General features: G+C 46.3%; 1 protein-coding gene across 1 annotated transcript in view; it reads left to right on the top strand.

The window, feature by feature from the left end:
- Positions 1-408: 408 nt before the first annotated feature.
- Positions 409-22126, top strand: part of LOC141217709 (dynein axonemal heavy chain 12-like) — a 33922-nt gene continuing 12204 nt past the window's right edge. Inside the window, exons 1-12 of the mRNA XM_073665847.1 lie at positions 409-634; positions 3260-3379; positions 11305-11414; positions 11514-11694; positions 12240-12380; positions 12893-12976; positions 14440-14628; positions 14719-14838; positions 15827-16016; positions 16379-16530; positions 16982-17123; positions 17665-17830. Coding sequence (XP_073521948.1) covers positions 521-634; positions 3260-3379; positions 11305-11414; positions 11514-11694; positions 12240-12380; positions 12893-12976; positions 14440-14628; positions 14719-14838; positions 15827-15988 — 1221 coding nt within the window. The 5' untranslated portion in view covers positions 409-520 and the 3' untranslated portion in view covers positions 15989-16016; positions 16379-16530; positions 16982-17123; positions 17665-17830. The remainder of the gene's footprint in view (positions 635-3259; positions 3380-11304; positions 11415-11513; positions 11695-12239; positions 12381-12892; positions 12977-14439; positions 14629-14718; positions 14839-15826; positions 16017-16378; positions 16531-16981; positions 17124-17664; positions 17831-22126) is intronic.

The following is a 22126-nucleotide window of genomic DNA, read 5'->3' as shown; positions in this document are numbered from 1 at the left end:
CACCAGACCTGAACCCAATAGAGATGGTTTGGGTTGAGCTGAACCGCAGAGTGAAGGCAAAAGGGCCAACAAGTGCTAAGCATCTCTGGGAACTCCTTCAAGATTGTTGGAAGACCATTTCCGGTGACTACCTCTTGAAGCTCATCAAGAGAATGCCAAGAGTGTGCAAAGCAGTCATCAAAGCAAAAGGTGGCTACTTTGAAGAACCTAGAATATAAGACATATTTTCAGTTGTTTCACACTTTTTTGTTAAGTATATAATTCCACATGTGTTAATTCATAGTTTTGATGCCTTCAGTGTGAATGTACAATTTTCATAGTCATGTAAATGCAGAAAATCTTTAAATGAGGTGTGTCCAAACTTTTGGTCTGTACTGTATATACTTTTTTTTAGTTTTTCAAAGGGCTGGCATCATCGGGAACATGGGTGTGTTTTGATGAGTTTAACCATATTGAGCTGGAGGTGTTGTCCGTGGTGGCCCAACAGATTCTCCGCATCCAGAGAGCCATCCAGACGAAGATGGACATGTTCAACTTCGAAGGAACAGAGCTGAAGCTTAACCCAAATTGCTTCTTAGCCATTACCATGAATCCTGGCTACGCGGGACGTTCTGAGCTGCCGGATAACCTCAAGGTAAAGAGTCCCAGTGCCTTGCATCGGGTCCTTCCACAACATTTCTATAGGATTAAGCTCAGGACTATGACTCGGCCATTCCAAAGCTTTATGTTTATTCAACCATTCTTTTGTAGAGCGACTTGTGTCTTTGGGCCATTGTCTTGCTGCATGACCCACGTTTTCTTGAGATTCATTACATGAACTGATATCCTGATATTTTCCTTTAGCATTTGCTGATAGATTTTAGAATTCATTGTTCCATCAATGATGGCAGCCGTCCTTGGCCAAGTGCAGCAAAACAGGCCCAAAGCATGTTACGATTACCATCTTTGTGTTTCATAGATGATAGGAGGTTCTTATGCTGTAATGCAGTATTTTCTTTCTGCAAACATATAGCTTCTCACTTAAAATCTCTATCTTGGCCTCATCCTTCCACAAAGCATTATTCCAGTTAGCTATTGATGTGCCCAGGTGAGTTTTAGCAGTGACATTTTAAATCGCATTGCCTTTCTCCTTGCAATCCTGCCATGCTCACCATTGTTGTTCATTGTCTTTCTGATGGTGGACTCATGAACAATTACATTAGCTAATGTGAGGAGAGGCCTTTAGTTGCTTAGCGGTTACCTTGAGTTACTTTGTGACCTCACAGACTGATGTAGCTTTAAGTCAAATTTATGCAGTAATACAGAAATTTTTGAGGGGTTCACAAACTTTCAAGTAAATGCTAGGTTTACAAAAGAAACATAAGATTTCATCAAAGGGATTATTCTCCCCCAAACCTATATGAGATTGCACATTTCCTATGTATAATCACCACACCTGATGCCCTCATTTCTGCAAGCTCCTTAATATTGATGTCCCATTCTCCTATTTTCCAAAATGGACACAGTAGAGGTGTGGAGAGAGATTTGGAAAGTGTTAAAGGAGTATTCCCATCTCCAAGATTCTATCCCAATATGTAATAGGTGTAATAATAATATTAATAGCAAATACCTCCAATTGGAAATGTAGTATAGTTCTTCTGATTAGCTATGTCGCTTACCCCATGTGCAGGACATAGCAGTAGCTTAGGTATCCATGGTTACGACCACTAGCAAGTAACTAACTGTTACTATGAGTGGTCGTAACCATGGAAACCTAAGCTACTGCAATGTCCTGCACATGGGGGTAAGCAACATAGCTAATCAGAAGAACTATACTACATTTCTAATTGGAGATATTTGCAAACATTATTATTATTACCCCTATTACATATTGGGACTGGATCTTGGAGATGGGAATACCCCTTTAACCACACTTTGACTGACTTTCCTCTGATGTGGAATAGACACATCACTTTTAGGTCTGGGGTGGAGGATAGTGTAAATGGACATAATGGGTTCCCCGGCTCTCTGCCTAGTTTACAGTAATTTAGTTTCATTTGTTGACTGACCCATCTGGTTTGCGCATTTCTGGTTCTTTTCCGGACTGTAGCAATGATGGTCCCCAACTATGCTCTGATTGCGGAGATCGGCCTTTATTCTTACGCTTTTCTGCACGCTAAACCTCTTTCGGTGAAGATGGTAATGACTTCCCGGCTGTGCTCGGAGCCGCTCTCGTCCCAGTTCCATTATGATTATGGGATGCGTGCAGTAAAGGCTGTGCTGACCGCTGCTGGCAATCTGAAGCTGAAATTCCCCCATGAAAATGAAGATATTCTTGTAAGTTCTGAACTGTTGGTCGCTTTACATCTCGTATAGGATAGCATTACCATCTTACCGAGAAGCATTTGGATCACAAAAATTACAGCTGTCTGATTTTATAATAGCAGACAGAGACTTGCAAATAATGTCTGCACATTACTGTTCCTGGCTTGTTAGATCTCATCTGTGCAAAAGTGTCAAAACTATAGTTGTTAAACACGTAGCTTGTTCATCTTATGGGACAGTTTGATTTTTAACTTAAACGCATGTATTTTAGGCTAAAAATCATCTTAACAATTGTTTTTTATTAAAAATTTTGCATCGCTTGGCTTTCACCGGCTTTTTGATTCCCTGCACATTCAATTTTGATAAGGTCTGTGGTCATAAATAAACTGAGAGGAGCTCAGAAAAAGACAGATAAAACATTTACAAACTCCCCGTCAGCCAGCAAAAACGAGTTCACTGACAGTATCTCACTTAACTCATTCTGCAGCCGGCAATTAACAGTGCAACACAGAGGCCACATCTATTCCCTATGGAGAAACAATTCTGCAGCATAATTTACTGCAACTCAGCAGCGTTCCGTTCCTCTTTTATCATTCCTGGAAATGTAGGAATTAATTGAAATCTGTCAATAACGAGTCCCCTACACAGTCTGACAATGTCACCACTGTTTGGGCACAGTCAGATTGTATAGGGTTGTCCCCTATATAGATTATATATACATTATATGTCATTTACACATACATTTCCAGGAGGTATAACAGAGGGACGATACAATGTAGAGTTTTAGGAAAAGAGGTTTCATACTTATTTTTTGGAGAATACTATTCTTTACTAATACAGACATACCACAAGAGCTGACTGCTCCTTTGTAATGGGGTTCTTCACTTTTAATATTGTTTCATGTCATATTGTATATGAATTATTTTATCATTTAATCCTTTTTCATTCTATTTAGCTCTTGCCGTCAATTAAGGATGTAAACGAACCCAAATTTTTGTCTCATGATATTCCTCTGTTCAATGGGATTACCAGTGACCTGTTCCCTGGCATTCAACTTCCGGAAGCCGACTATAAGGTATTAAAATATAATAGTGTCTTAAAGGGGTTTTCCAAGACTTAAAGAGGACTTGTCCCTCGCCATAAATATGTAAATGCCGCTGTTCTCCTGACTCCGGCATTGTTTTTCTTTTCTTCCTGCTCCTCTCCGTTCCTGACATCTGTCACTCTCCTCTAGCCCTTTAAGCCAACTGGGCAAGGCCTTCCTGAAGACTCCCACAGAGAGGACTTGATGACCACGCCCACTTGGCTATTAAAAATTATGAACTAGATTTCTATAAAGAGGCTATATCTCAGGAATGGAGAGGCGCAGGAGCAAAAGAAAAACCGCACCGGATTCAGGAGAACAGCGGCATTTACACCAGGTAATAAAATTGCATATTAATGGCAAGTGATAGCTCCTATATAGCTGGCCAGCTATCATTTGGATGATAGTTATCTTTCAGCAGCAGAAGGGAAGGAAGGGAGACACAGATCCATTACTAGTGGGTTGGCGGAGCCCCACAGGGATAGATCACCTCAGATTTATAAAAAGTGACGGCCGGCCCCTCCAACTTAAGCTCCTCCTACTCCCATGTTCTCCAGTCTGAAATTTGAGGTCGCAGAGGATAGTCGCTGCCTTTGCAGCTCCTCAGAAGATTTTTTATTTTTACCAAAGGAGACCTGGACCCCCCGTGGTCTAGAGGTCTCAGGGGGTCTCGGCGCTGCCGGGACCCCTGCCCTCCCCTGGCAGACCTGCGTACCCCTTAAGGAGGTCCCCGCAGTAACCTGCCGGCCCCGGGGTACATAGGGCGCTTCCTGGCAGAGACGCACACCGCCTGTGGGGTCACAGCACCACACATCCCTGGGGGTCCCTGTGGCGCACAGCGGGGTAAGTGCTCTGTGTATGAGTGCGGCCGCCGCCGTTATTTCATGTGGTGATTTTCTGCTTTTCTGTATTTGCAGACGGTGTATGAGGATCACCGCTGCATTCTCTGACCCTGGGGGCTGGGGAGCAGGGACGGAGGAGCACGGCTCCGTTGGAACGGGGGGCGTGGCTTTATTATCTTGGCTTCCTGCCGTCACTTTTAGGCAGGAAGCCTTCAGGAGAGCGCGCGCTTTCTCTCTGAGCGCGGGCTCTGTGAGTGAGCTCGGGGGGCCGGGCTTCGCGTCGTTCGGCTTCCTGTCATTGTAGTTCTGACAGGAAGCTCCTGGCTTAGCGCGCGCTGAGCTCTCCGCCCCTCTCCCTCCTTCCGGCTTCCCTCCACGTGCACCTCCGGCTCTCTGCTCCCCGTTCACCGCCCTCACAGCTCAGAAGGAGCAGTCACCACGGCACTGGTGAGTCGTTTCTGCCTGTAGGCAGAGGCTCCCTTTTTGTTCTTTCCATTGCAGAGCACCTTGGCTGACCTGCTAAGGCAGGCAAGGTGCTATTTGCCGCTACCGCTTTTCTGGACACTCTCACTTCTCTGACCTCTTAAGGCAGTGAGGTATTTAGCGTGTCAGCAGCATTAACCCCTTCTGAAGGGGTCTGCTCAACAGGGCTGTTAACTCTTTCTGGGGGTGCACACTTCTGTTTCAGAGGGCGCTTCTCCCCAGTTTGTTAGGTTAACTTTTGCTCTGCAGGGCTGGGGTAACTCTCTCTAGAGGAGAGTTTTAACCCTTCAGTGCCTTAAAAGTTAAAAAAAAAAAAAAAGGGGGGAATTTTTTTTTTGTGGAAGCAGGCTGTGTTAGCTATTTTCGCACACCCTAGGTTACCATACTCATTCTAACATGCTGGCATCTGATGTGGGAGGCATGACGGATCAGGGACCAGGGGGCGCGGACCTCTCTCCCGATCCGTTTCAGGATCGGTCTCGCATTTCTGATACACCCAGGTCTTCGACGGCGTCAAGTTCGACCCTTAGTGATGTTAAAGTGGAGGCTCTCACCCGCTCCATTGACAGTCTTTCTAACCTCCTGGGTCATTGGGTGTCAGCTAAGTCGCAACCGACACCACGAGGCAAGAAGCGCCAGAGGGTGGCGCTGTCTCCTCCGTGCGGTGCATCGGAGGCTCCAGATTCACCAACAAGCTCGGTTGGTGAAATCTCCGATTCTGAGGATGAGGATCGGCAGAGTCGTCCTGCTTCGCTTTCGGGCCGCGTGGATGCTCTTATTGGAGCCATGCGGGAAGCGTTACAGCTGTCTGAAGAGCTGACAAAGCCTGGCAAGTCGGCCCGGCTGTATCAGGAGTCGCGTCGGGCTCGTTCAACATTACCGGCGCATGATGAACTTAACGAGGCAGTGGAGAAAGAACGCCGGTGTCCGGATAAATGCTTCCAGGGGATGCGTTTTTTTTATGCCTTGTATCCCTGCGCCACGGAGACGATCGCTAATTGGGTTCCCTCCCCTGAAGTGGACCTTCCTCTGTCTCAGCTTAGCAAATCTTCCTTGCTTCCTGTTAAAGGGAAGGCCAGTCTTCAGGAGCCTCTGGACAGAAGAACGAAGTTAGCGGCGAAGTCCATCTACGAGGCCGCGGGTCATGGATTCCGTGTAGTCTTGGGGGCCATGTGGGCCGGTGAGGCTTCTCTGCGGTGGTTGGACCAGCTGCGGACGGCATGGCAGGATGGAACTCCGCTGTCGGAAGTGGAAAGGCTTTTCCAGCTGTTGGAAGAGGCGACACATTATGGCAGGGACGCAGTACTGGATACTACTTCCATTCTGTCCAGGTCTCAATCTTCGGCCGTCACAGTCAGGAGAGCACTGTGGCATAAACAGTGGACTGGAGACGCAGTATCCAAACAAGGTTTGCTTAGTCTAGCGTACAAAGGCGGTCATCTTTTTGGTTCGGACCTCACGGAGCTGATTGCTAAGGCCAAGGCTAAGGATGCTGCCTTGCCTCAGCGGAAGGCGGCGGCTTCCACGTCTGGCAGGTCAAGTGCCAGTGGTGGTCGTCGGTCCTTTCGGACCAGGGGGCGGTTCGGTCAGCCTTCTTGGGGATCGGGTCGTCCCTCGGCTTCCGGTAAGAAGTCCACCCAGAAATCCCGTATTTCCTGGAAGCAACATTTCCGTCAGGACAAACGGGAGGTTGACAAGAAGCCCGCTAAGGCGGACTGACGCCAGGATTCCGCTCGAGGGCTCTCGGGTGGTAGGTCGTCTGCTACAATTCGGGTCGATTTGGGCGTCCCACATTTCGGACGCCTGGGTGACGCGAGTTATGTTGGCAGGCTATTTCATAGAGTTTCACTCTCGTCCCCCGGACAGGTTTCGTCAGTCACGCACCCCGTCCGAGCCCAAGCTGGCTGCAGCACTGCTGCGGGAGGTAGACACTCTTCTGCAGCAGGGTGTGGTGGTCCCGGTTCCGCCAGAGGACCGGGGAAGGGGGTTTTACTCCAACCTTTTTGTGGTCACCAAAAAGGAGGACAAGTTTCGCCCCATTCTGGATCTCAAAGATTTGAATCTGCATGTCCGGACCCGGAAATTCCGCATGGAGTCTCTCCGCTCTGTCGTAGCGGCCCTGTCGCAGTACGATTTCTTGGTGTCGATCGACATCCGCGACACCTATTTGCATGTCCCTATCGGCAGAGCTCACCAGCGTTTCCTGCGTTTCGCCATAGGTCAGGCCCATTACCAGTTTGTGGCCCTACCATTCGGGTTGGCCTCGGCACCCAGGGTTTTTACAAAGATTCTGGCGCCACTCATGGCGCTTCTTCGAAAACAAGGAGTTATGATTCTACCCAACCTGGACGACCTGTTGATTGTGTCGCCCACAGCGGAGGAGGCGATGACTGCTCGCGATCTCTCCCTCCAGCACCTGGAGGACTTCGGGTGGCTGGTCAATTGGAAGAAGTCGTCATTAAAACCGACGCAGTCAATCCTGTTCTTGGGGATGCATTTCGACACAGTACGGGCAGTGGTGTCCCTGCCTCCGGACAAACAAACGAACCTTCGTCGCCATGTCCAGGCTATGAGGTTGGCGATGGCAATGTCCCTTCGGGAATGCATGCGCCTTCTGGGTCTGATGGTGGCGACAATGGAAGCCGTACCGTTTGCACAATTTCATTCCCGGGATCTCCAAAATCTTATTCTGACCAGTTGGGATCGATCGCCGACTTCACTGGATCGCTCGGTCTTTATCTCCCGCAGGGTGCGAGAGTCTCTTGGATGGTGGTTACGTCCGGAAACTCTATCCCTGGGGAAATCCTTTCTTCTCCCAAGGTGGTCGGTGATTTCCACCGATGCCAGCCTGACTGGCTGGGGGGGGGTTTGGAACGACCTCTGGGTTCAGGGGGTCTGGTCGTCAGAGGAGTCGTCTCTACCGATCAACATGAGTTGAGAGCAATTTTTCTCTGCCTCCGACATTGGACGGTCCTTTTGAGCGGTCTGCCGGTCCGGATTCAGTCGGACAATGCGACGGCTGTCGCGTATATCAACCATCAGGGCGGGACGAGGAGTTCCAGACTCATGATGGAGGTCTCTCGGATCCTGGTTTGGGCCGAGTCCAGGGTTCCAGCCATCTCCGCGATTCATATCCCAGGTGTGCTGAATATCTCGGCGGACTTCCTCAGTCGCAAGCAGGTGGATCCCGGAGAATGGAGTCTTCATCCGGAAGTGTTTGCACTGCTGTGCTCCCGGTGGGGGACTCCTCAGGTGGATTTGATGGCATCCAGGCTGAACGCCAGGGTTCCGACATTCATGTCCAGGTACAGGGACCCGGAGGCTGTGGCGGTAGATGCTCTAGTGGCCCCGTGGGACCAGTTCGAGCTGATCTATGTGTTTCCGCCAGTATCCTTACTTCCTTTGGTGATTTGGCGGATCAAACTGGAAAGAGTATCAGCAATTTTGGTAGCGCCGGATTGGCCACGGAGGACGTGGTGTTCGACGCTGGTGTCGCCTCCGTTTCCACTGCCTCTTCGCCCGGACCTGTTAATCCAAGAGCCCATTCGTCATCCGGACCTGAAGTCACTTTGTTTGACGGCGTGGCACTTGAGACCGAGATCTTGAACCGTCGTGGTTTTTCGTCCGAGGTTATTTCTGCCAGAGGTCCAGCCACGACTAGGATTTATCACAGAACTTGGGAGTCTTTTTATTCTTGGTGTTCTGGATCGTCAAGGAACCCGAGGGTTTTTTCCATCCCCAACTTCTTGGCTTTTCTGCAATATGGTTTGGCCAAGGGTCTAGCAGTTGGTACCTTACGAGGTCAGGTATCTGCACTATCCGCGCTTTTTCGAAGGGCTATTGCTTCACGTAGGGACGTGCGTTCTTTTTTTCATGGGGTTGCTCGTCAGTTTCCGCCTCGGGAGGCGGTTGTGGCTCCTTGGCGGCTTAATCTATTCCTGGAAGCTCTTCAGCATGAGCCTTTTGAGCGTATGGATTCAGCTACGCTTTACTTGCTTTCTTGGAAGGTGGCCTTCCTGGTAGCGGTCACCTCTTTGAGAAGGGTTTCGGAGTTGGCGGCACTGTCTTGCTCGCCACCTTTTCTGGAATTTCTTCCGGATCGTGTGGTGCTTCGTACCCGTGGAGATTTTTTACCTAAAGTGGTGTCGCATTTCCACGTCAATCAGGACATCGTGTTACCTTCTCTCTGTCTGAAGCCGAAGAGTCCAAAGGAGTGGGCCTTGCACTCGTTGGATTTGGTGCGGGCATTGAAGTTCTATCTTACAATCATGCAAGGTTTTCGGAAATTGGACTCTCTTTTTGTGATTCCTGCTGGTCGTCGACGTGGTCAGCGTGCTTCCAAGGACACTATAGCTCGGTGGATACGTTCGGCTATCCTGGAAGCGTACCGGCTCAAGGGCGAGCCTTGTCCGGTTAAAGTTCGAGCTCATTCCACGAGGGCTGTTGGTTCGTCATGGGCTTTTCGTCAGGGGACCTCGGCAGCGCAGCTCTGCCGGGCGGCTACCTGGCGCTCCGTTCACACCTTTACTAAATTTTATAAAGTGGACGTGAGTGCTTCCGCCGATGCGGCCTTGGGACGCAGGGTCCTGCAGGCGGCGGTGGTTTAAGTTACCTCTTTATTTTATTTTATTTTTTATTCGGCGCTGGTTGCGCACTTACCTAAGTTGTTGGGGTGTTGGAGATTCTGCCACTATTTCCCACCCTAGAATTTTGGACTGCTTTGGGACGTCCCACTAGTAATGGATCTGTGTCTCCCTTCCTTCCCTTCTGCTGCTGAAAGACGGATTTTGGTAAGAACTTACCTGTAAAATCCTTTTCAGCGAAGGAAGGGAGACACAGCACCCTCCCATGGCAGAAGTATTTTTTTGTTTCTAGATGCGGCGCGACCCTTTCCTGATGGCGGTCATCTGGTCTGGGGTTGGCGCACTAGGGCTCTTTTCCAGCATCGCCAGCTCATCGCAGTTGTCAGGTCCAGTGAGTTGTACCTAGGACTGTGTGTTTTTTTGCTGTTATTTGCATAACCTGTTTTCTCACATTTCTGAATTTTTCAGAATGGGTTGTACTGTTCTGCTGGTGTTGTCTGCTCTTCCTTAGCTTGTGTACGGACTGGAGAACATGGGAGTAGGAGGAGCTTAAGTTGGAGGGGCCGGTCGTCACTTTTTTATAAATCTGAGGTGAACTATCCCTGTGGGGCTCCGCCAACCCATTAGTAATGGATCTGTGTCTCCCTTCCTTCCTTCCTTCCGTCTTTCCCGGCTCCCCCATATTCAGGAATGCTCGCTCCTGTTTTCTCTATGACAGAGTCGCTGCCAGAATCTTATGGCAGCTGCTAATTTCACGGTCAGAAAGTAAGGATCGGGTGATTAAATTCCAACCGGCCGATTTTTATGTCCCCCAACATAATCTGTCATGAGGCCCCCATACACAGTAGATGGTAGACCAATCCCATTGAAATCACCCGATCCTGATCCACTGCTTTGGAATTGGGTTACATGACCTTGTCACTCATCGTCCGGTCCCATTAGTGCAACCTGGGCAGCTGCACAGGGGCACCAGCGGTAAGGGGGCTCACTTATACCTCCAATGCAAGATGATCTGATGTAGAAAAAAAATGGTTGAAACATCTGTGAGTGATTTATCGCTAGTTTAGTTGTAGATTATGGAGACATTTTTTTTTAGATGAATGAATCAATTTGCAGGAGACTGATCCAATGGCCAGGTGTCATGGGTGCGTCAGATGTGACAGTCGCCCTGCAGTTGGTTGCAGGAGATCCCTTCGTTTGGCATTACAGACATCTTCTTAGCGGTCTCACTGTAGGACCCAGCGGCTACCTCCCTCCTGCTCTAATTGACAATCAGGCCTGGGTGTTTAAATACTTCCTGGTTGCTACACAGAGGTGCCAGTGATATTCACATGACCCCTTGTGAAGGCTTGGAGCAAGTACAGTTCTTACTTCCTCTCTGGTGCTAAGAGGATGTGTGTGCCATCTCTCTGAAGTCGACTCAAGCTAAGCTACTTCCCCCGTGTCTGTCTCCCCTTGCTGTCTTTAGTTGTCAGTGGGGATCGACTAGTGCTCACCCCCCCCCCCCTTCCCTATCCAGGGCCAAACGCTAAGGAAATACAGGGATAGGTTCCTGTACGGCAATTGGTGAGGAACCAATATAGAGTCGGTAGGGGAGACAGGGTGATTGCAGATCAGCCTAGGAGGTCTCCATTTCCCCCTTTCCCTAGTGTCGGTGCTCCCTTCCCCTCATCCCTTTGTGTCGCACTTTGTCTTTCCTACACTGTGTGTGACATCAGGTCAGTAGTGGGCACTGAATGAGACCCCTGAGAGCCACCTTATTTCTTCCTGCCCCCCGGCTCTTCTTCAGATTAGCCGGCCTGGCATGAAGTTATGGTTGCAGCATGATGTACACCAGGCCATATAATCAGAAGAGGAGCCGGGGATGCCGGCAGCTAAGAGGCGGCTCTCAGGGGTCCCGTCCAGCGGCCACAGAATACTGATCTGGGTCCTGAAAATGTATTCTCCCACCTCTAATTGGATCCACTGTAAACAGACTGATGGAATATTTTACCTTCCTTTTGCTCAGGATTTCCTTGAATGCGCACAGGAGAGCTGTGCTGGACACAACATCCAGCCCGAGAAGGTCTTCCTGGAGGACATGATCCAGACGTATGAGATGATGATTGTCAGACACGGGTAAGCTGGAACTACAGAAGTCCATGGGACGGGGGATTTATTCTTCGCGGTTTCCATTTTATACAATGGACCATGCTGCGTTTTGTTTATCCCGTGCAGTTTTATGTTGGTTGGAGAGCCGTTCTCTGGAAAAACGAAGGTCCTCCACGTCCTCGCTGATACGCTGTCTCTTATGAATGAGCGAGGGTGCGAAGAAGAAAAAGTGATTTACCGGACAGTGAACCCTAAAGCCATCACCATGGGGCAGCTGTTCGGGCAGTTTGATCCAGTGTCACATGAGGTTCGTCTATGATTGGAATTATTGTTTATAATACTAATATCTTTGCTGAAAATGGGAAAATCTCCCCTTTTATGGCTTATGGACATGGTAGATGGGGTTCCTTCAGAGACATAGATCCCAGCCATACATTGCCGGGCAATCATTTTATTATTGCTTACCCCCTGTTTGCACAAAAATTGGAAACTGTTTTATTTTCCCCATCAGACATGGAAGCAACAAATTGTATTATTTATGCCAGAAATTAGCATAAATTTGCATACTTCCAGCCACATTCTGAATAGACTGTGTCTAGCCTCACTCAATACACTTGCTTTGAGTGAGGTCATGCACTTCTAGTTGGCATGTGACCGCGTATATGCAAATCACTTACTTGCGGTCTCTCCCGGTGCCGCCACGTTCACTTCAATAGGGGCCACGTGTAGTCAATACATGTGCATCATCAATATCATAATCCCAGGCATTCCCTTTAATAATCCGTTCAATTGTGGGATTGTACTGGATTTTATGGGAAGAGCAATTTTATTGATGCCTCTCTTCATTTGCAGTGGACCGATGGGATAGTCGCTAATACTTTCCGGGAGTTTGCGTTATCTGAGACCCCGGAAAGAAAATGGGTTATCTTTGATGGACCTATTGATACGCTAGGGATAGAAAGTATGAACACCGTCCTAGATGATAATAAAAAGGTAACTCTCTATTTTACTTTGTGAAAACTTTTTTTTTTTTATTTATATCCTTTTCTGTTTTCATCACCATGTAGCATAACAAAAAGTGATACAAAAAGTTATCCTCCATGTATATCTACAGCCATGATGGAGAACAGAAAACATTAGATTTTATGGCATCTTTATATATCTTTAATTAGCAGTAAATTGCAAAAACTGTTTGTATTTCCTAACACTATCCGACAATATCCATTCATGAAGATGGAAATAAGCCTTTAGTAGAGGACTTATGTATTGTATGTGGAGAGAGACGCTTTAAAAGATATTCATTGCAGGATCATCTTCCAATTATAAATCAGCTACTAGATTTTTGCACTTTTTTCAGATATTAATTTGTGCACATAATGATTGTACTTTCTCCACTAAAGCTTACAATGATCCTTTATGAGGTTACTGATCAGACTCCGTGGATTAAGTTATTATTCATTTGTTCAACATTTAATATTGTTTTAAATATGTCCTGTTATTTTTAGCGTTGCTTGATGAGTGGGGAGATCATTCAGATGTCACCTCAGATGAGTCTGATTTTTGAAACAATGGACCTTTCCCAGGCGTCGGTAGGTTTTCACTCATCCTATAAGAGAGGAGTTCCCATATACTTGTACATCGGGGGATCTAATGCTAACTAATCAGATTTAGTTATAGGGTTGACTTTTAGAGGTATTCTCATCTTTTAAAGCATATCCACAAAATGGCCATAATTGTCTGATAGATGAGGGTCTCTCCTCTGGCACCCACCCTAACTTTTCTCGAATATGAGGCCCCATCTTGTGCCGCTGTGAAAGGAGAGTTTGGCAGCACGAGCAACTCTTCCATTCACCGATTTGGAAGTCCTACATACACAGTCATCAGGGGTGTAATGATCGCGGTTGCAGAGGTCGCGACTGGGCCTGTGCAGGTGAGGGGCCCGCCGACATCAGCGCAAACTTCAACTGCATGTGCACCCCCGAACGCACATTCAGACGAAGTGTATTGAGGCGCAGAGACCTGTTGGGTCTGTGCACGACAATGCACGCTGCCGGCCAATCAGAAGCCAGCAGCTGATGTCGGCGTGCACGTGACTGAGGGTGCATGACAGTGACATCATATGCTCCCGAAGCTTGCACTCTGAAGTCAGATGCTGGCTTCAGAAGAGGATGGCGCACAGCGGGGGAGCGGAGGAAAAGAGAGCAGAATCATTTATTTTTTTCCTATGCATTAAAGTACAACGGCAGAATGGGGGACATATACCAGGATGGGGGATATATATACTAGGATGGGGATATATATATATACCAGGATGGGGAATATATATACTAGGATGGGGGATATATATACCAGGATGGGGGGTATATATACTAGGATGGGGGATATATATACCAGAATGGGGGAAAAATATACCAGGATGGGGGATATATGTATCAAGGTGGGGCCCAGGATAAGGGACATATATACCAGGATGGGGGATATATATATCAAGGTGGGGCCCAGGATAAGGGACATGTACACTAGGATGGGGGATATATATACCAGGATGGGGCCAGAACAGGGGACATATATACCAGGAAGGAGCCCAATATGGGGGATATTACTACATAATGGGGTAGGAGGTGCAACACGTATGTCCTTATAGGATTTAGAACACTATAAGGGCCCATACATCTGACCAACATGCAGGGGGTCCAAATGTTGCAATGGGGGCCCATCGGACTCTAGTTACGCTACTGACAGTCATCTCTACATTCACTTTAGTCGCTATAATTAAAGGGATTGTCAGTCCCTTTCATTCTGGTGCTACTACAACAATCATCTAAATGGTGAGGATCCAGTTCCTGACACCAGCACTGAATGTAGGGAAAATGTAATGTTACATAGCTTCTACTCAAATAAATGGATGTCTATGTAATCTATGGATGATGGAAACGTCAGGACACTTGGAAACGACTTTGTAGACTGTTTTTCATCCACCCAGCGAGATAATTAGATAACTGGATGGGCTTGTGTCTTAGGGCAACCCTACTTAGTATATCTCTCTCTCCAGCCCGCCACTGTTAGCCGCTGCGGTATGATTTATCTGGAACCCCAACAACTGGGCTGGGCGCCCCTGGTGAGGTCCTGGCTCAGCACCCTTCCCGATGCACTGAAGACTAAGGACCACCTCGCTCTTCTAGAGGAACTCTTTAAGTGGCTCGTCCAACCTTCCCTTCGATTCCTCCGAAAGCAGTGCAAGGTGGGCGCCATGTGTCCTCTCAATTGTAGGAGCATTGCGCAAGTTTGTAGTCTAGATTTACCCTCAGTGTCCTAATGTCTTTCCTCATAGGATCTGGTGACAACCAGCAATGGCAATGTGGTAATATCACTCACACCATTATTGGAGATGCTGATTTTTGATGTGGTGAGAGAGGATCCGAATAATAAGAACATTCGTATCTGGATCCTGGTAAGTGGAAGATCTGCCGATCCCATACACAGTGTGGCTGATCCACCTGCAGGTATAGACAGTGCTTTCCTATGCTCCTGGAAAACGGGGAAATAATTCCAAGTGGAGAGAAATTGTGAAAATATCACAATTCTGACATTATTTTTTGGGAATTGTTTTTACGGTGTACATTGTGTGGTAAAATTACTTAGCAATATGATTCACTCCTCAGTACGATTACACCGATACCAAACATGTCCAGTTTTTTTATTAGATTGGTAGTGAAAAAAAAAAATTAGAGGTTTGGGAAAAAACATTTTTTTGGGTTGTGTCACCATTTTCCGAGACCCGTGACGTTTTCATTTTTTAGTCGATGGAGCTGTTTGAGAGCTTATTTTTTGTGGTACGAGACAATGTTTTTGTTGATACCATATTGCGATAGATATTACATTTTTATCGCTTCTTACAGCATTTTTTGTGATACTGCATCAACCAGAAAAACATAATTTTGTCGTTCTTGATTTTTTTTCTCGTTACGCCGTTTACTGATCGGGTTAATTATTTTTATATTTTGATAGATTGGACTTTTCTGAATGCGGCGATACCACATATGTGTATTTTTTGTAAAACGTATTTTCTCTGTTTTTACTGGGGGAAAAAACCCATTTCAAGTTTTATGGGTTTTTTTTTTGTTTTTTTTCATACTTTTTAAAACATTTTTTGTAACTTTTCTCTGTATTTATTAGCCCCCTTAGGGAACTTAAAGCTGCGATCGTCTGATCGCTTGTGCTATATACAGCAATGCTACACCATTGCTGCATATAGCAAAAATCACGGTCTCCTTTGAAGCTCGGCCACGTCATCCGCGATTGTTAGAGGCAGGTTCCTGACGTCTGCTGAGAATTGCATGTCAATAGCACCTTTAGAAATATATTTACTTAGAAAATTGGTGACGTGTTCAATACTTATTTCGCCCGCTGTATATTGTATCCCTTTTCTTCTCTTTTAGGCCAGTTTTGCTTTCTCCCTGGTTTGGTCCATTGGCGGCTGTTGTGACACCGACAGCCGAGTGAAGTTTGATGTTTTTTTTCAAAGAAATTGTCACAGGAAAGATCGATCAGAGCCCTTTCCTGTCCTCCGTGGGGAAATGGGAATGTCCTTTGGACAATAAAGGCCTGGTCTATGACTACATGTACGAGGTAAAGGGATTTCTTCATGGAAATCAAGCCTAATGCTCAGCAACTTATAACTTTGGCCTTTGGGTTATTATCTTAGGTCTCTTAGGACATGTTCACACTGTGTTTATGCCGTATATCTATGACTCTGCCAGAGGTTCTGATTGAATCCCCGAAAAACTGAATTCAGAAGGAGACATGGAGTCCAATGACCTAAGTGGATTCCGTCAAATCCTCTGGCAAAGTAATAGACATGCTGCATAAACGCAGTGTGAACAGGACCTAAATGTCAAACTTATGTAATGTGTCAGTGCTCTCTTATCCTTACATCAAATGTGTCCGAATATGGTTTATCAAAGTTGTAACTACTTTTTTTTTCTTTGAAGTTAAAAGGCCGAGGGCGCTGGGTTCACTGGAATGAGTTTATTAAAGGCACAGCCACGTGGGACAAAAGCACCAAAATCCAAGATATCATTGTGCCAACTATGGATACTGTCAGATACACCTTCCTCATGGATATGTGCATCAAAAACACCAAGTAAGAGTAACAAAATGACTCTTATTAGGAAACCTTGTTGACAATTATCCATTTTGCCATCACAATTACTTATTGTATGGGAAAACCATTCGGATAGTGGAGTCGAATTAGGAAACCCTATTGGTCTATACACAGAAAACTGGCCGCCATTCACACCTGTCTGTTTTATGTCTGTACTAAATACAGTTTGTATAAATGAAAATAGTTTGCTAGTTACTTAAGGACGGGAAACACATATCACGATGGACGGACGGGCCGCGGGACCCCTGACCTGAAATTGACAGCCTCATAGACATCCATGAGGCTGGCGAGTTTGGGTCCGGAGATCTTGGTCCGTACATGGATGGTGTTTATCGGACGTCTGAATTCGGGCCTAAATTAGTAGTTTTATTCTCAACACTGTAAAATGTTTGATTTTATGGTTGTCCTACAAACTACTTTCCTTTTTTAGCAGACCACTCTTATTTGTGGGACTGACGGGGACAGAGAAATCTATTTACGTCAAAGACAAACTGATGAACAATCTGGACAAAAAAAAATTCTTTCCCTTCTTCATCAACTTTTCTGCTCGCACCAGTGCCAATCAGATTCAGGTTTGTCTTCTTTTTATCACCCTGCCTTCTGACAAATGAAAGAGGTTGCTTCATTACGATATATAGATGTCATTGGGGGGGATACGCCACTTAGGACCCTCTGCTATGAGCCAGAGAGGAGACCCACAAACAACAGAGGTCTCTCTCGCAGACCCTGAAGATCTGTGTATTAGATGGTCAGACATACATTTAAATGGGTTGATGGACCCATGTGTGTCTTAAAACAAAAAAAATACCCTGTCGCTTCTCCACGCTGCCGCCTGTGTCCCCATCGGTCTCTTCACTTCCTTTTCGACCAGGAGATGTCAATGAAGCCAACCAGTGTCAGATGATCGCCTGCAGTGGTGACTTTCTTTCTGAGCCAGAAAAGAGAGCTAGAAGACTAGTTCTTCTAGGTCGAATGAAACATCAATTCTGAAGCCAATCAATAGCCGCTGATTTGGCTGCAGCGGTCATGTGATGTTTTCTACCTGAAAATGAGACACCGCAGTAGTGGTCAACCTATTGAATCTTCCGACACATAGTTTGCATCTTATTCTAGAATATCATCATGGACAGACTGGACAAAAGACGGAAAGGCGTGTACGACCTCAGATGGGGAAGAAATGCGTCATATTTGTGGATGATATGAACATGCCGGCATTAGAAAAATATGGAGCACAGCCACCTATCGAGCTCCTGCAGCAGTTATTAGACCACGGGAATTGGTAATATTCGCAAAAAAAATTAGTTTTTTATTTGTAAGTTTTCTTTTATCTTTTCCACTATACGTATATATGCAGCGTGTGTATGTATGTATATATATATACAGTACAGACCAAAAGTTTGGACACCCCTTCTCATTTAAAGATTTTTCTGTATTTTCATGACTATGAAAATTGTACATTCACACTGAAGGCATCAAAACTATGAATTAACACATGTGGAATTATATACTTAGCAAAAAAGTGTGAAACAACTGAAAATATGTCTTATATTCTAGGTTCTTCAAAGTAGCCACCTTTTGCTTTGATGACTGCTTTGCACACTCTTGGCATTCTCTTGATGAGCTTCAAGAGGTAGTCACCGGAAATGGTTTTCACTTCACAGGTGTGCCCTGTCAGGTTTAATAAGTGGGATTTCTTGCCTTATAAAAGGGGTTGGGACCATCAGTTGTGTTGTGCAGAAGTCTGGTGGATACACAGCTGATAGTCCTACTGAATAGACTGTTAGAATTTGTATTATGGCAAGAAAAAAGCAGCTAAGTAAAGAAAAACGAGTGGCCATCATTACTTTAAGAAATGAAGGTCAGTCAGTGCGAAAGATTGGGCAAACTTTGAAAGTGTCCCCAAGTGCAGTTGCAAAAACCATCAAGCGCTACAAAGAAACTGGCTCACGAGGACTGCCCCAGGAAAGGAAGACCAAGAGTCAACTCTGCTTCTGAGGATAAGTTTATCCGAGTCACCAGCCTCAGAAATCGCAGGTTAACAGCAGCTCAGATTAGAGACCAGGTCAATGCCACACTGTCACGCTGTCAGAGCGTACAGGGGGGTCAGGGGCCTGAGCTGACCCTAGACGGGGGCCCTGACTAATCCCTCAACCTGGAGGTACTGTTAATGGTACAGAGGTCCAGGCCGCCAGCGTAACCATAAACTTCTGAATATCCCTGAACCTAAGTAATCTAGTCCTGAGAAGGACCCCGATCACAACAATGGGAAACAGGATAGAAAATGCCCAAAACACAGTACTAGACAAACGAGACAGTACAAGGGGAAAACCAAAAACCACCTTGCATACAAAAACTAACACCACAATTACAGAGGGAACAACAACAGGTTAGGAGATAAATGATAAAGGGAGGAAGGGAACAAACCACACCGCATACTCCTCTGAACTCCACCAAACAACGATCCACTCTGAAGGTCTGCAAGAAATGCTTTCACCGACAACTTCCCTAACAGACCAGCAGGTATTTGAAGGAATCCCAATACTGCAGCATTAACTGCAGCTGGGCGAGGCTGAGCCTCGTCAAGCACAGAGAGAGAGAATTAACTCCCTCACAACAACAAAAAACAAAGCACCAAAAACTCAGCTGCGAGAAGTCAGGCTGTGTAGTCGCGACGATCTTCGTGGCGACACACCCATGACACACACAGAGTTCTAGCAGCAGACACATCTCTACAACAACTGTTAAGAGGAGACTTTGTGCAGCAGGCCTTCATGGTAAAATAGCTGCTAGGAAACCACTGCTAAGGACAGGCAATAAGCAGAAGAGACTTGTTTGGGCTAAAGAACACAAGGAATGGACATTAGACCAGTTGAAATCTGTGCTTTGGTCTGATGAGTCCAAATTTGAGATCTTTGGTTCCAACCACCGTGTCTTTGTGTGACCCAGAAAAGGTGAACGGATGGACTCTACATGCCTGGTTCCCACTGTGAAGCATGGAGGAGGAGGTGTGATGGTGTGGGGGTGCTTTGCTGGTGACACAGTTGGGGATTTATTCAAAATTGAAGGCATACTGATCCAGCATGGCTACCACAGCATCTTGCAGCGGCATGCTATTCCATCCGGTTTGCGTTTAGTTGGACCATCATTTATTTTTCAACAGGACAATGACCCCAAACACACCTCCAGGCTGTGTAAGGGCTATTGGACTAAGAGGAAGAGTCATGGGGTGCTATGCCAGATGACCTGGCCTCCACAGTCACCAGACCTGAACCCAATCGAGATGGTTTGGGGTGAGCTGGACCGCAGAGTGAAGTCAAAAGGGCCAACAAGTGCTAAGCATCTCTGGGAACTCCTTCAAGATTGTTGGAAGACCATTTCCGGTGACTACCTCTTGAAGCTCATCAAGAGAATGCCAAGAGTGTGCAAAGCAGTCATCAAACCAAAAGGTGGCTACTCTGAAGAACCTAGAATATAAGACATATTTTCAGTTGTTTCACACTTTTTTTGTTGAGTATATAATTCCACATGTGTTAATTCATAGTTTTGATGCTTTCAGTGTGAATGTACAATTTTCAAAGTCATGAAAATCCAGAAAAATCTTTAAATGAGAAGGTGTGTCCAAACTTTTTTCTGTACTGTATATACACACACATATATATACTGTATATATACACACACACATATATATATATATATATATATACACACACACATATATATATATATATATATATTGTATATATACACAACACATATATATATTGTGTATATATACACACACACACATATATATATATACTGTATATAGACACACACACATATATACTGTATATAGACACACACACATATATACTGTATATACACACACACATATACAGTATATACTGTATATAGACACACACATATATATATTGTATATAGACACACACATATATATATATATATATATATATATATATATATATATATACTGTATATACACACACATATATATATACTGTATATATACACACACACAAATATATAGCAACAGGGCCCCGCTGCGTCCTCTGTGTCTCTGTACAGATATAAGTGTAACACGTACTGGATCCAGCACAGGTGACAGTCTGCCATAGAGCTGACGTGCAGTACATACACTGTGTTATGGGGGCGCTCACCTGTGCGGACCCCGCTCTCCGGCCGCTACTTCTTTGCTCATATAAGGTCTCATTCTGCCATTAAACAATTCGGTTGTCATGGCAGCGGGGGTGGGGCGTTGGTAGGGGGCGTGTCTGGTATAGGGCAGATTGGGGCGGGGCTGTCATGCAGTGCTTGTCTCATCCCTGTAATTTCCTGCTGATGCCACCTGGTGGACAGCATTGGTCAGTACACGCTGAGAATGCTACATTTGCATTGTACTGTGGGAGCTGCTGGTACTACTGGTGCTTCCTGACTGCTGTCCCTATGAGGTATGCAGTATGTCACATGGTGGGGGAGGAACATTTTATATATGTATATGCACTGCTCAAAAAATAAAGGGAACTGTGCGGCCCTCCAAACAAATGCCACCCCACACCATTACTGACCCACTACCAAACCGGTCATGCTGAGGGATGTTGCAGGCAGCAGATCGCTCTCCACGGCGTCTCCAGACTCTGTCACGTCTGTTACATGTGCTCAGTGTGAACCTGCTTTCATCTGTGAAGAGCACAGGGCGCCAGTGGCGACTTTGCCAATCCTGGTGTTCTGTGGCATTTCTTTGGATGGCCGCACAGCCCTCCTTGTGCTCGGCAGAGGTAGCCTGACTGCCATTAGGTACCGAGATGAGATCCTCAGACTGGCGACTTTGCCAATCCTGGTGTTCTGTGGCATTTCTTTGGATGGCCGCACAGCCCTCCTTGTGCTCGGCAGAGGTAGCCTGACTGCCATTAGGTACCGAGATGAGATCCTCAGACCCCTTGTGAGACCATATGCTGATGCAGTTGGCCCTGGGTTCCTCCTAATGCCGGACAATGCCAGACCTCATGTGGCTGGAGTGTGTCAGCAGTTCCTGCAAGATGAAGGCATTGAAGCTATGGACTGGCCCGCCCGTTCCCCAGACCTGAATCCGGGACACATCTGGGACATCATGTCTCGCTCCATCCATAAAACGGACAAACAACACAAATATTGGTTCTATCTTTTACACATTTGGGGTAGCCCTTAAGAGGGCCATTGGGTCAAAGAGAGAAGAGAGAGGGGAGGGAGAGAAGAGAGAGGGAAGGGAGAGATACCGGGAGATACCAAGAGAGGGAAAAAAGAGAGACCCAACCAGTGCAAGGCTAAGCCGGGCAGGCGGCAGCGGCTATTTATACCCACTGCTGATCTCTGATTGGTGGAAAATCTGGGTATGGCTGCTCTGATTGGTGGAAAAACTGGGTGTGGCTGCTCTGTGATTGGTCAGCATTATGACCTCACAGTGGCGATGACTCATACCTCCTGGGTGGTTGTTTTTAATGTATTTTTTGTTGTAACATTTTGTATGGCTGTTTGGTGCAGGGGGTGGGGTCGGGAGTATTTTAACCCCTGCACACCCCCATGACCATATGCCTCGACC

The sequence above is a fragment of the Phyllobates terribilis genome, unplaced genomic scaffold (assembly GCF_046119375.1).
Source record: "Phyllobates terribilis strain yellow unplaced genomic scaffold, ASM4611937v1 Scaffold_246__1_contigs__length_2949330, whole genome shotgun sequence".
NCBI lineage: Eukaryota > Metazoa > Chordata > Amphibia > Anura > Dendrobatidae > Phyllobates > Phyllobates terribilis.
The sequence above is the reverse complement of the archived record's forward strand: the minus strand, read 5'-3'. Positions and strand labels throughout refer to the sequence as shown.